Below are 13,528 nucleotides of genomic sequence, written 5' to 3' on the forward strand. Positions count from 1 at the left end.
AAGCGTTAAAACCCTTGGTAACTCAAATGGAACTAATATCACGCGTGGGTTTGCTTCCCCTATAAGTAATCTGTATGTTCAATCGTGCGTTTATAATGCGCTTAACTGCAGGGTGGCAGAGGGTTAGGTTTAAATAGTTAGTTTTTTTTTATATGCCAGTGCCTAGTAGGTTTTGCCGTTGTACAGTAAATATTCTAGAAATCGAAATATGTAAGGTAGGTACTTAACTTAAGGGCTGATGAAGGATGACACGCAAAATTTCGAGGGTCAGGTAGTTTGCTGTTGTTTTAAAGCTTGGTTATGTATGACTTAGTTTGTTTTGGTAACAAGTTATGCGTAAAAAGTAATTAAAAAATCAAAAACCGGAATGCCTTAATTTTTTAATAAAAACTAAAACGGAAAAACAAGTCTAGTCTAGTCTAAAACTCTGTAACTTAAATTTCAACAGTCGGAACCTATTCTAAAATTCCCATTCTATTTATTATAAGTGAATAATGTTGAGTTAAAAACAAAAATCATTTTTGTAATCTGACGTTGTTCAAATATTTATAATTACTCGAATTCCTTATTATTTGCGGCTATTACTGAGCAAATGTCAATATTGACGATAACTTAAATATATCAAATTCACATTTCTATGTACAGAACAAAATTTCAGTGCTAATAAAAAATTAAAACTGTTAATTAAAAAAATACTGACCTCAAACGTACTCGCCATGACCTGTTGCTGTGGTAAGCTGCAGTGATTTTCTATACTTAATATTAACGGGTAAGGAGAAGCCACGAATGCACTCCTGAAAATTATTTTTTTTAATTAGTTTTGGTATTAACTGCGGTCTGTTCTACTTTTTTGTCAAAAACTTTTTATTTCGTAATAATAGGTCGTTATTTCAGGCAGCGAGCGGTATAAACTTCCGCAAACAAATGACAAACACTCCCGCCAAAAAGTTTTTGTAGCCGAGTAACCACAGACAATGCAATGACATTTTAGTAGTGAAGTGAAAAACAATCGAAACTGAAATCGACTGTTTCAGTACGCATTTTCGTAAAAAAAATACATTGAAATAATAAGTTAGAATGCAAAAAGGCTAAGCAAATGAACAAGAAATGTTTTTGTTTCTAGTCCACTTAACTGTGTTTGATTTCTTATGCATGTTCATTAACTTTACGCATAGACGAAAATAATAAAAAGTGTATTATAGTGCGTATGTAAGACATGCTCACTGTCATCTTTAACCCCCGACCGACGCAAAAAGAGGAGTTTTATAAGTTCGCCCGCTAATGTATGTCTGTGTGTCTGTTTGTCTGTCTGTGGCACCGTAGCTATTAAATGGGAGAACCGATTTGAATGCGGTTTTTTTATTTGAAAGCAGGTTTTCTAGCGATGGTTTACATGTTTCATCAAAATCGGTTAAGCCGTTTTTGAGACATTGAACTTTGAAGTGACAATTTCGGGGGTTTTCCAACTTTTTGTTGGTTAGGTTATTAGCTCAGAGACGTCGAGAAAATTTAACCATGGATAGCAAAGTTGGAAATTCTCGTGGAATTTAATTTACCTTGCGATTGTTTCGACGACTCTCCGAAACGGTATTTTCGTGGTAAACGTATGTCCGTGGTAAATGACGGGGCTGCCGTCGTCCCCATCCCAGCAGTCCAGCTCCACGCATCTGCATCCTGTTAGCAATACCTGTTAACAAACAACACTTTAAATTAATACGACACGTCTTTATAAAAAAAAGTGAAGAACCGTTTCCAATAATCAGTAGATATTTAATTACACCAGACATACGTCTAAACGATCTAGTTTAGTTCTGTCTCTAGGAGTTTTTGAAATGTATTTTTTAGTATGAATTTCAGGCGCAGTGTGATGGTTCAGCAGAACTTGTAAACTGGAGGCTTAGAGCAGTTCAAGTCATAGGTAGATCCTAGATCAGATGTCACACACCATAGGTCGTGATATAAAATTATCTTAAGTGCTGTAAATAAATAAAAAAATACGAACGAGAGTATTAGAAGCCCAAATAAGTCAAAGACAGTGGCTTTAATAAATTTTTATTATTGGTTACGGGGTAAAACCATAAACTAGGTATTTGAACTAACGCTGGTATAATCTTCATGTTTAAATCTGAACCATTGTAAAAAAAAATGGTAAGTAGGTAATTATGTACTTAAAATGAAAAAAATAATTACGTCCTTGGGCACGATACGCAAAAAAAACCATAGCTTTGATTGCAGGCGTTGCAACTGCAACTAAGTTAGCTTGTATGTTGCAGCACTGCTTTCGACCATTTTTTTTTTAACATACCTATGGCTTCTATCGTATTATGATCGTATTAAAAAAAATGATTACGTCCTTTTGTGTAACAACGTATATGCGCATGTGTCAAAGTATTGATTACTTTCTCGGTTAAAATAGGTTAGGCATAAACCTCTAGCAGCTAGCTACACTAGATCGTTTTCCGTCGCTTAGACGTTACGAGTTGATATAACTCGATACTAAAATCGTATAATCAAGCCGTACCTTAACATTATAACCATAGATAAGAATCAAATTCAGCCAAAGACAAAGTAAATTCTTTGTTGTCAAACAGGAACTAACTAACCCTTCTTGCGACCCGGCGTCGATCGTATTTTTATCATCATTCTTAAATTTTTTGAGCCAAAATGAAGGAAAATAATGGAGAAATTGATAGCAAGAATGTGGTCAAGAACAGGGAGCTACTTTACCGCATGATTATCAGGTAAAAATAGCAATCGTTGACGCTTCTTTTTGATGTTATTTATATACGTGTAATTCCGTTGTCCAAGTTACAAAATGTCTTTATTAGTACCTTCAGTTTAATTTGATATTAATTAATGGTCCACTTTAACAGCCATACTGCGATCTTCGATTTATTTCTGACACAATTTTTCATAATTAAAACATTTGAGGTTATGTTTGAAATATACACTGCTTTCGCTTGTAAACCTAACAATTTGTTGGAAAATTACTTTTTAGGAACATCATTACACAATATCAAAGCTTTAAGTTTGGTTTGGTATATCAATAATCATGTAATTAGCCTTTATTGTGTAACCAAAATGTTTTACTTTATCAATCTTTTTTGCAGCCAGCTGTATTATGATGGTTTCCAACCCATTGCAGCTACTTTGGCAGCCGCTGTTCATGCGGATCCGTGTCCACCAAGTGATAGGTGATTATTGCAATCAAATAATCCGTTGTTTACCACTAAAGCTTATATATAAGTCAGATTTTTGTTGTTTTCTTGTGGCTATTTTTTGATGGGAGCCAGGCTGCGGAGGGGTACTCTCTTTCAGTCACTCAAAGACGTTGGACATATATTTGTTGGAAATGTGTTGTGATTACTAATGTGCCAAAGGAAACTTTCCGAAATAGCGGAATTTTTCATATAGGAAAATATCGGAAATTTCTCACAATTTTGTATGAGGATTGAATCTTTCCGTTTCTTAAATTTAATTTACCTATATTTCTTGTGAAAATTTCCAGAAAATTCAGAGAACTTTCCTAACTTTTTGGAAACTTTCTGCAACTTGCACATCTGTAGTTGTGATATGCTAGAAGAGTATTATATATAAGTATTTAATAATGGTGACATTGGAGCATTTATTTTTATTAAGTGAGTTGAACCATTTAATTTAGTAATTTTATTAATATGTCTTACGAGCTTAAGTAATATAATATTTATTTGTAATGAAATGGAACTTAGACTGTAATTTCAACATAATCATCATGGGCAAACTCAAATAATTATAAATGCAAAGTTGAGTGAATGTGTATACATCTAGTTGTAAATGTGTGCTAAAACAGCTGGACAAGTTTGAATGTAATTTGGTACATTGTTACCCCCTTATTCATAAAACTTACAAGCCTATGTTAACTAACAAATGCTTTGTCCCTTTCTAACAAATACAAATGTCGAACTGACAGATAAGGACAAACGAATTTTAGCGGCATTTTAACTAAAATAGGTTTGATTGTCGTTATGAATAAGGGGGTTAGTCTGTAAGGTACTTGTATTTATCAGCCCGTGTTGCTTGAAATGTTTTTTATTTATTATTATTATAATGATACAACTTTCACCGACAGGTTGCTGAATGTAATGATGGTGGGGATCCAGCATGAGCCAGATCGCAAGGACCGTCTAGCAGCCTCCAGCGGGGCCGAGCATCTACTCGGGACCACTGGCTTTGGTAAGTGTTCTTAATATATTAATTAATATGTGCGATGGAAATCATTAAACAACATTGTAAATCTGTTTAAAATTAATTATTCTTTTTTACTGAGGTTTTTCTGAACCGGTGGTAGATATTTTGATAATCAGAAGTTCTTGCTATAGCCTAAATTTAATAAGATATTTTGACTTTGAATTTTGTTTTAATTACTAGAGATCTAACTACGAGGTAAACAATAAAGAAATTCTGTAATCCAAGGCGGTAAGTTCACATTTTGCATCTCGCTTTTACCCAAAACCACCTATAGCTTTATAGCTTTTTTTTTTACTACAAACATTGTAAATTTTGAAAATACAAACTGAAATATAGATGCACAGAAAAAACAGAAAAATAAGACCATCACTGGGAATCGAACCCAGGTCCTCGGTAATCCGTACCGCGTGCTATACCGCTACACCACTGATGGTCAACGGTACCGACACGAATTTCCCTATGCACCTCATATCTCAGCTTGTGTTTCTTACTTAGTCACTTAAGCAGCGACGCTAGCGACATCTATGCCGTAAGCCCTCAAACTTTTTCGGCATTCCTTCGGAACTAACCGCTCACCCGGACAAGAGATATCGTTTCTAAGCAATCAAATTAAGATTGTTTTTTGTTTTTTTAGATGTCGCTAGCGTCGCTGCTTAAGTGACTAAGTAAGAAACACAAGCTGAGATATGAGGTGCATAGGGAAATTCGTGTCGGTACCGTTGACCATCAGTGGTGTAGCGGTATAGCACGCGGTTTCGATTCCCAGTGATGGTCTTATTTTTCTGTTTTTCTGTGCATCTATATTTCAGTTTGTATTTTCAATTTCGGTTTTACGGGATGACCGTAAAGTAAAATTTGGAATTGAAATAAAAAATACAAAAAGATTCCAAAAAAACAATCTTAATTGTAAATTTTCTTAAATCATTAGAAACGTTTCCGAGATCCCAGAAATAAATAAAAACTATTGTCCAAGCCGGACAATAAAACCACGGTATTAGGGTAAACTTGTATGTATTGAAGTATTACGAAGTCGTTATTATATTTAATTAGAGCGGCGTGAGCCAGCTTTGAATGGTGTCTTGTGGCTGACTGCCGGCGACGCGGCGCGGCGCTGCTCTCGCGCTGGGTCCCCTCCCGCGCGCCCCTCTGTCATAGAGTAAATATGCAGCAGCGCGTACAACTATTGCTCATTTAGGTTTAAAAGTATTTGATATGTCACACCAATGTAGCTATTGATTTCTTGCCAGATTCATTTATTTCGTCAACATAGGTAAATACAATTAGGTGATAAATAGGTAAACAAAAGAACAACTATGATTTCAGAGCTGGTGGTAGATTTTTTGACATTGATAACTTTGATAAGTGCTTGTTATAGCTAAATACATAGGGAATATTTACTGCAATGTTCTGCTGTCAGAATGCAGCATTAGTACATACTACATACCGTAAACAGTTTTTTAAAAATAATAATGCCTGAATATTGATTCAGGCATTATTATTAACCATAAGTTTTCTGGGACGGTCCATATTATATTTTTTATCTATAGTAGTCTTATAGTAGTACATAATATAAAATGTAGCTCACTCCTGTAGATAGATATTTTTGTTAACTTGCCGTTTTTTTTGTAAAAATAAATTGAAACTTTACTTGGGCAAACCACACAGCTGTCAATCCCACCTCTTTTTTTTATCAAACAGACCAAGGCACAAACCCCCTTTAATCTTATGAAACGTGTGGTTTGCCGAAATAAAGTTTCAATTTATACTACCGATAAAAATATAAAATGGACTATCCTAGAAAACTTAAGGTACCCAATTGCCTACCGAGCTACCCTAATAGTAGTCTTTGCCAACAGACTTGGAGTACGAAATGGACGCGTCCTCTCTCGCCCCTGAACCAGCGACGTATGAGACTGCGTACGTGACGTCACACAAGATGGCGTGCCGCGCTGGCGCATTCAGTGCGTGCGGGCAGCTCGTCGCTACCGGCAGTGTGGACGCTAGCATTAAGGTACAGTGGGGGGGGCTACAACAGACTGGAGGGAGGACGCGTCCTCGCTCCCCAGAGCGGCGACGTACGTGACGTCACACAAGATGGCGTGCTGCTGTACAACAGATTTGGGCAGTTGCGGCTCACTCCTCGATTACGTTCTCCGCTACAAGTAGATGCTTGGGGCCCCTTAGAAGGGGCTATTCAGTGGTTGCCGCGCGCTGCCTCGGATCGCACGCGTGACGTGCTTGCGCTTTTTTTATTTACGTCGCAAACGAAACCGTAAAGAAAAACAGACTGGTAACAAAGTGAATAGAAATAGAGCAGTGCAATGCATGTTAATATAACGCATTTGGCGCGTTATTTTAATACGTGTTAACCTGTTTAACAATAAAGCAATAAAATTTTGCATTACGGTATAGGATCAGTGCTAAAACTTGGTAGGTATAGTACAGGTATACAAGTATTTAATTTTGTACAAATTTTGTACAAATGTACTATGTTAAACGAATAAAATATTCTGATTCCGATTCAGATGCAGATTCATACAAAAAAAAGTTAAATAAAAGAGTTATTTAAGATGACATGTAGTCTTCTTCTTAAGCCGTTCTCAGCCTCTAAGGTGTAAGCCTTCTTCAGCTTATGCCATCTGTTCCGGTCTTGAGCAGTTTCCAACCACTTTGTTGATATGTAGTATTTGCAATATTATTGTTTTGTATTCCTCTACAGATTTTGGATGTGGAGCGGATGTTGGCCAAGTCGGCTCCGGAAGAAGTGGACCCTGGGAGGGAGCAGCAGGGACACCCTGTCATCAGGACACTGTGAGTCACTCTGTCACCGATCTATCTACTGAAATTTTTTAGGGTTCCGTACCCAAATGGTGCCAACGGGATCCTATTACTGAGACTCTATTGACTGTCTGTCTGTTCGTCCGTCTGTCATAGGGATCTTTCTCTTGAGCCGTAATGGCTAGGCACTTGAAATTTTCACAGATTATGTATTACTTACAGTTAAAGTTGATTTGTCTTGACGAGAACTTAGGTAACCAGGGGCGAAAAGCTGCATTTGACTTTTTTAGAAAAACTTTCGGAGGTACGGAAGCCATCATGTATGAGTCCGAGTCACACTTGAACAATTTTTTTTTATAATGTTTTGTAATGCATGTTCGGACATTGTCAGTTTTGTGAATCGATGTGATATGTGAATAAGAAGAATATCGAAAATACAAACTGAAACATAGATGCACAGAAATGACAAAAAAGAGACCAGCGCTGGGAATCGAACCCAGGTCCTCAGCATTCCGTGCTGCGTACTATACCTCTACACCACCACTGGACAGGAGTACAGACACAATTTCCTCCTATGCACCACATATCTCAGCTTGTTTGTTTCTTTTTTAGTCACTTAAGCAGCGACATCTATGTTTTTAGCCCTCATCGAGAAACTTTCAACACTCCATCGGAACTAACCGCTCACCCGGACAAGAGATGTCGCTATTAAGCAATCAAATTAAGATAACTCCAAATTTCCAAGTGTCTAGACTCCTGTCCAGCGGTGGTGTAGAGGTTACAGCACGCAGCACGGAATGCTGAGGACCTGGGCTCGATTCCCAGCGCTGGTCTCTTTTTCTTGTTTTACGACGCGAAACACACGCGGACAGACAGACAGACAGACAGACAGACGGACAAAAATGGCAGTTGACTACGGAACCCCAAACAAAAACCCTGTTTTACAAATATATTTTGTATGAACCAAATTTAGAATAAAAATAGAAATACACAATAAAAAACAATATTACAAATTAAAATTTTATTAATATTCAAAATTAATTATTGGTAAGTTATATTTTATGAAAAGTAATTTGGCCGCTGACTCAACCGTCGTAAACTTCCGATTATATTGCCGTTATAAAAGTTGCGGAAACCGAAGCGGAAACGGATGTTGAAAGCGCGCGGAACTTTCGCAGTTGCGGAAACAGAAACAGAGGTCTGTTGCATCACTAATTATGACAACGTTTTCTTCAGCTACGACCACACGGACGAAATAACAGCGCTGGACTTCCATCCTCGGGAACAGATTCTCGTGTCCGCTTCCCGGGACTGCTGCATCAAACTCTTCGACATCACCAAGGCTAGCGCCAAGAAGGCTTATAAAAGTATCACGGTAAGTTTAAACTATATTTTGAGACTTTTAGGGTTCCGTATGCAAAACAATATAACGGAACCCTTACGAGCTTCTTTCTGTCCGTCCATCCGTCGGTACGTCGCTGGCATTTTAAGCGTGTCACACACTAAGCAGATACGATAAGATATCTGTATCTGAACGCATATCTGTCAATATCGCTCCCTATACAATTCAATGAGCTAACACACACAGCGCAGATAACTTATATTTTATCGTGAAGTATCTGCGGGCACCGACATATATCGAAAGATGGCAAAGATATTATTTGCGTATATAAATTGGCCTGTGTATAATATCTGCCGATATAAATATGGTATGGTATTTTATCTGCAGATAGATACAGGTTGATGTGAGAGCCCCGCTGCACGCGAGTAAATCTAGAAGAGATAAACACGAAAACATCCTGCATAAACAATCCGCACCAAAAAACAAGTCTACTCAGTTTGAAGGATTTAGACTGAATGTATCGTCTCGAATATTATCGTATCTGCGTAGTGTGTGATAGTTTCAGATCATTAAGTTATTATACGCAGATAAAATATTATCGTATCTGCGTAGTGTGTGACACGCTTTACTCAAGAGCCAGTGAACATACAGATGTATTGCGTATTATTTTGCTATCGTATTTTGTCGGAAAAGTTCGTGTTTATCTTTCTTTTTCAAATAGCTTTAGTAAACTTCAGTAAGCTAGTTGAGATAGCAAGGTAGATACGAACTTTTCCCTCAAAATAGGATGACAAAACATTACTCAATACATGTGAATATTGATGAAATTTGGAATATAGAAGTCTTTTGATGGCCGCTACTTAGTTTGGGCATGGCCTACCAATCCCTACAAGCTATATTTAATACAAAAAAACAGCAATAGATGGCACTACTATTAACATTTCTAATTATAAAATGTGAATAAGCCGAATTAAGTAGAAATATTAAGATTAAAATAAAGACTAGCATATTTTATAAACACAACTTCACATCAACCTTAATTCAACTCCTTAATTTGAAGATAAGAAACACCATAAATAATAAATTGAGAATACGAAAGTATAGGCTACATGTGGCTACATTTCAGCTATGAGGCTTTCGTAGTGTTTTGCAATTGTGACGCTAGATGGCGAATAACCGGAATGCGCTTGCTGGGCTTGCCCCGCGCTTGCTCACATTCGTCGAAACTATTTGAGAGAAACATGCCATTCTTTCTAATGACGTAAATAAGACAGAGACATCATGCGTATCTCCAGTCGTCTAGGCTCAGTTGGTGAGCTTGTTGGTTGTTGTCAGTGTACCGTATCCTTAGTGTCTCACTAGATGGCAATACGTATCGTGTTATTTGTGTTCTCACTGGTGCCATCTATTGGAAAATCGAAGGAAAGAAAAATAGCCAGTTGAATAGCCAGTATTAGGGTGATACCATTTGCTTGTACTAGGTGATGTCTCTGATATATATGTACTCTGTGGTTTGGGATTCAAAAAATGAACAATGTTTTCATTGGCACGGTTATGGTCCGACATGCTCTTGGCCGGTTTTTCCTTTATTTTCTCTCTCTTTTCTTATTAATTAGCGGATTATGTTTATGCGTTTTTGGCCGTTATTTTTCCTTCCGTCTTTCGACTTTAATCCGTCATTTATTAATGTTTGGATCAATCTTTATCAATAAATTTTTTGTATGTTATTTCTATTCCGTAACTCGGAGACATCAGTGATAGACTTCCTTAGAAACATTGTTGATGTATACTTTTAATAACTCTGGAGACGTTACCATGGCAACATTGCCTTTGGAATCCAAAAGCTTAATGGTTACTTGATCAGAAATGTATATTTCAGAATCAACTTTTTTGTTTTTATTTAATGACGGTGGAAGCATTATACACTTCCACTGAACGTAGATATTATGTTTAATTTTAGTTTTGTAGCTAAGGGACCGCATACATCCCTGTATTATTATTGCTCTTTTCATGTAATTTTTTTCTTTAATTTTATACTGTAGTTTTTAAATATTTTATTTTGAAAAAAATTATGGCTTTCCGCCAAGTTTCTTCTTGGCAATGATGGTCTTTCCGAAAGCGCTGGTAGTTTATAATTGCGGCTTATTTACTGAATAAATGATTTGAATTTGAATTTGAACAAAGTACAGTGGGAGTAGGAAAACCTTCGTCAGTTATTAAATTGATTCCTTTATACAGTCATAGACTCTTAGTACGTTTTGAAACCAAAGCACTAAGTAGACAAGTGCATATCAAATTATACTTACTTGACATGATAATAAGGGTCAAAATAGTATACACCTCTAACATATATCTAGTTTCATATCAATACTAAACCTTTTTAACAAACAGCGTCGTAAGAGTTTGAATCAAATAATGTTCTATTTAATTGTCAGTGTTTGTCAGTGCCAAGGTGCAGTGGTAGGGTTGCTATGGTCACCTTTAAACAAGATTATGTTTAGCAGGTTGACGTATGTCATACTCAATTGTTAAAGCAGATTATCGCTCATACTGAGCAAGGGAAAATAGATCTTAAGGTGACGAACCTTTTTTTACTCGGGACTGTACACTAAAAAGGTAATTGACCCATTCGTTTCAGGACGCTGAGCAAGTGCTATGCGTGGCATTCCACCCGCTGGGCGACCACATAATAGCGGCCACGACGCACCCGGTGATTCGTCTGTATGACGTCACCACTAGCCAGTGCTTCGTGTGCCCCGTGCCCGCGCACCATCATCAGCAACAAGTCAACTCCATCAAGTAAAATTAATTATTGAATTTTTTTATTATCATTTTTTTGTGGTGTGATTAATCATAAAATTTGTGATTGATGATAAATTTTGTGATTAATGATTGATTTTGTGACTGGTGATTAATTTGGTGACTGATGATCAACTTTGTGATTGATTTTTGGTTGAGGATTAATTTCGTTATTGATGATCGATTTTGGGATTGTTAGTTGATTTTCTGACGACAAAAAAATGGTTCCGATTATGAATGACGCGGAACAGTATCAGCAGCAAGTTTTAACTCCGTCAAGTAAAATTAATGTTTTTTTTTTGTTTTTTTTTTCGTGAATGATTAATTGCGTGATTGACGATTGATATTGTGATTAATGTTTTTTTTTTGTTGTCGATCAATTTCATAATTGATGATTACGAAAACGTAATTATTTACGTTATCGATTAGTTCATCATCATATCAGTTGTAGGACATACAATATTAGACAGGCCTCCCCCTGATTAATTATGTAATTGAATATTTTAATTGAAATATGCAGCTTGCTCACCCTAATGTTAAACCATGTATGTATGTGAACTCTTTATTGTACAAAGGAAAATAAACAAAATACAATTGCCAAACTTTGAGATACTTGTACAAAGGCGGACCATGTAAATATTTTTGATACAGCATTTGCCGCCAGGTTTTCCCCTAACGGCAAGTACTTCGCGAGCGGCAGCGCCGACGGCTGCGTCAAGCTTTGGGACACCGTGTCCAACCGTTGCTTCAACACGTTTGTGAACGCGCACGACGGACACGAGGTCAGCTCGGTGGCGTTCACCAGAAACAGCAAGGTTGGTGCCATCATGTTATTGTTAGCGATCGAATTGTTATTAGAAAATTCTCTCAGCTAATACTTATTGCCTTATTAATCTCTCGTATGTCTAGACACAGATGTGGCAAAATTAAGGCCATCTTTTTCCATATTTTTATTTCAATCTGTGAAATTGGTTTTATTTTGTAAGGTGATATTTAATAGGAATGTTAGGGTGCGAAAGAGGCAGAATGCGTGAGTTTATTTGATGTAAGACAGAGACGTATGAACAGTGAGCTTGAGCGATGAATGAAAGGGAAGATGAAATTATATAGGTTAAATGTGTAGGAAAGGGACGAACGATATGATAATGCATTATGGTGGATTCAGTGTTTGTTTTTTTACATGGCGCTGCGGACGGGATTCGAACCTGTGCGGGTAAACAAGGCTTGGATGCAGTTTTTTTTTATTTCTGACATACGAGGGGTTATTTCGCTTTGAGTTAGAACACTTAGAACGCGCATCTTTTATATCTGAATATTTTTGTTCATGTGTTTTGATCTTATAAGGCGATGTTTTGTTACACATTTTGTTTTTTATCTTGCCAGAGCAACATGATATCTTCTTATGATCAAATCAAAGAACAAACAAATCAATCATAGATAAAAAAAACATCAATTATAAAAGAAAGAAAAACATTTATTTAACGCACTGATGTATTAAACTGTAGATACACATTGCCAAACAAAATCCTCATCAAAGAATGTCCGAACTATTTATTTGTTTGTGTAACAAATAAAATCATCACCCACACAAATTAATTAAAAGAATACGTGACGAAATTTGAACCTAGTCTTTACTAAGTTACAGTTGAATTTCGCTAGCGGCCATATTCCACAATTAATAAAAATATTTACGTGTGCGTAGAACACTGATCCACCACACAAACAAATAGAAAGAATACGTGACGAAATTTGAACCTAGTCTTTACTCTATTACAGTTGAATTTCGCTAGCGGCAAAACTCACAACGCTTGACACTTGACAGCTAACTCCACAATTTCACATACGCATGCTCGAATATGAATGTAAGCCTTATCAGAAAAGGCAGAGGGATTAATTTCACTTGCTACATTGAAGGCGACGTTGCAAGATTGCTTGGATGAGTTTGACGTTTCTTAAGACGGACGAATTCAGGTTGTAGAACAAAGAATGCATTCGGACTTTCGGAGAGGACTTTTTAATAAAAATTTTTTGTCAGTTAAATAAAAAAATAAAAAAAAGGTAACTTTTAAGCTAATTTTCTTTAGTCCAAATGTTTACCGTTTTCGAGATAATCTATATACAGCCGGATTAAGACTATTTGATGCCTTAAGCAATGCACGCCTATGCCCCCCCCCCCCCCTATCGATATTTTAAATAAGTATTTATTACGACGAAATATTATATTTATGAAATACGATAGAGATTATATTATAGGGAGGCACGAGCGAGCGGATTTTCAAACAGCCTTATTTTTATGTGCTAACAAAAAAAAATTGTTGCTGTTTATGGTGCCCCCAAGACGTGATTGATGCCCTAAGCAATCGCTTAATTTGCTTATGGGCT

The 13,528-nt window shown here is 36.6% G+C and overlaps 2 protein-coding genes across 2 annotated transcripts in view; one reads left to right on the forward strand and one right to left on the reverse strand.

The window, feature by feature from the left end:
- Positions 1-13,528, reverse strand: part of LOC141443095 (1-phosphatidylinositol 4,5-bisphosphate phosphodiesterase epsilon-1-like) — a 392,276-nt gene that overhangs the window by 24,750 nt on the left and 353,998 nt on the right. Inside the window, 2 exon segments of the mRNA XM_074108307.1 lie at positions 701-794; positions 1,557-1,687. Of these exon segments, the coding sequence (XP_073964408.1) occupies positions 701-794; positions 1,557-1,687 (225 nt within the window).
- CstF50 (cleavage stimulation factor subunit 1 Cst50) overlaps positions 2,433-13,528 on the forward strand; it is a 55,489-nt gene continuing 44,393 nt past the window's right edge. The window contains exons 1-8 of the mRNA XM_074108033.1: positions 2,433-2,741; positions 3,111-3,194; positions 4,109-4,212; positions 6,084-6,238; positions 6,947-7,038; positions 8,242-8,380; positions 10,986-11,146; positions 11,811-11,961. Of these exons, the coding sequence (XP_073964134.1) occupies positions 2,665-2,741; positions 3,111-3,194; positions 4,109-4,212; positions 6,084-6,238; positions 6,947-7,038; positions 8,242-8,380; positions 10,986-11,146; positions 11,811-11,961 (963 nt within the window). The 5' untranslated portion in view covers positions 2,433-2,664. The remainder of the gene's footprint in view (positions 2,742-3,110; positions 3,195-4,108; positions 4,213-6,083; positions 6,239-6,946; positions 7,039-8,241; positions 8,381-10,985; positions 11,147-11,810; positions 11,962-13,528) is intronic.

Source organism: Choristoneura fumiferana, chromosome 26 (genome assembly GCF_025370935.1).
Source record: "Choristoneura fumiferana chromosome 26, NRCan_CFum_1, whole genome shotgun sequence".
In the NCBI taxonomy this organism is placed as follows: Eukaryota; Metazoa; Arthropoda; class Insecta; order Lepidoptera; family Tortricidae; genus Choristoneura; species Choristoneura fumiferana.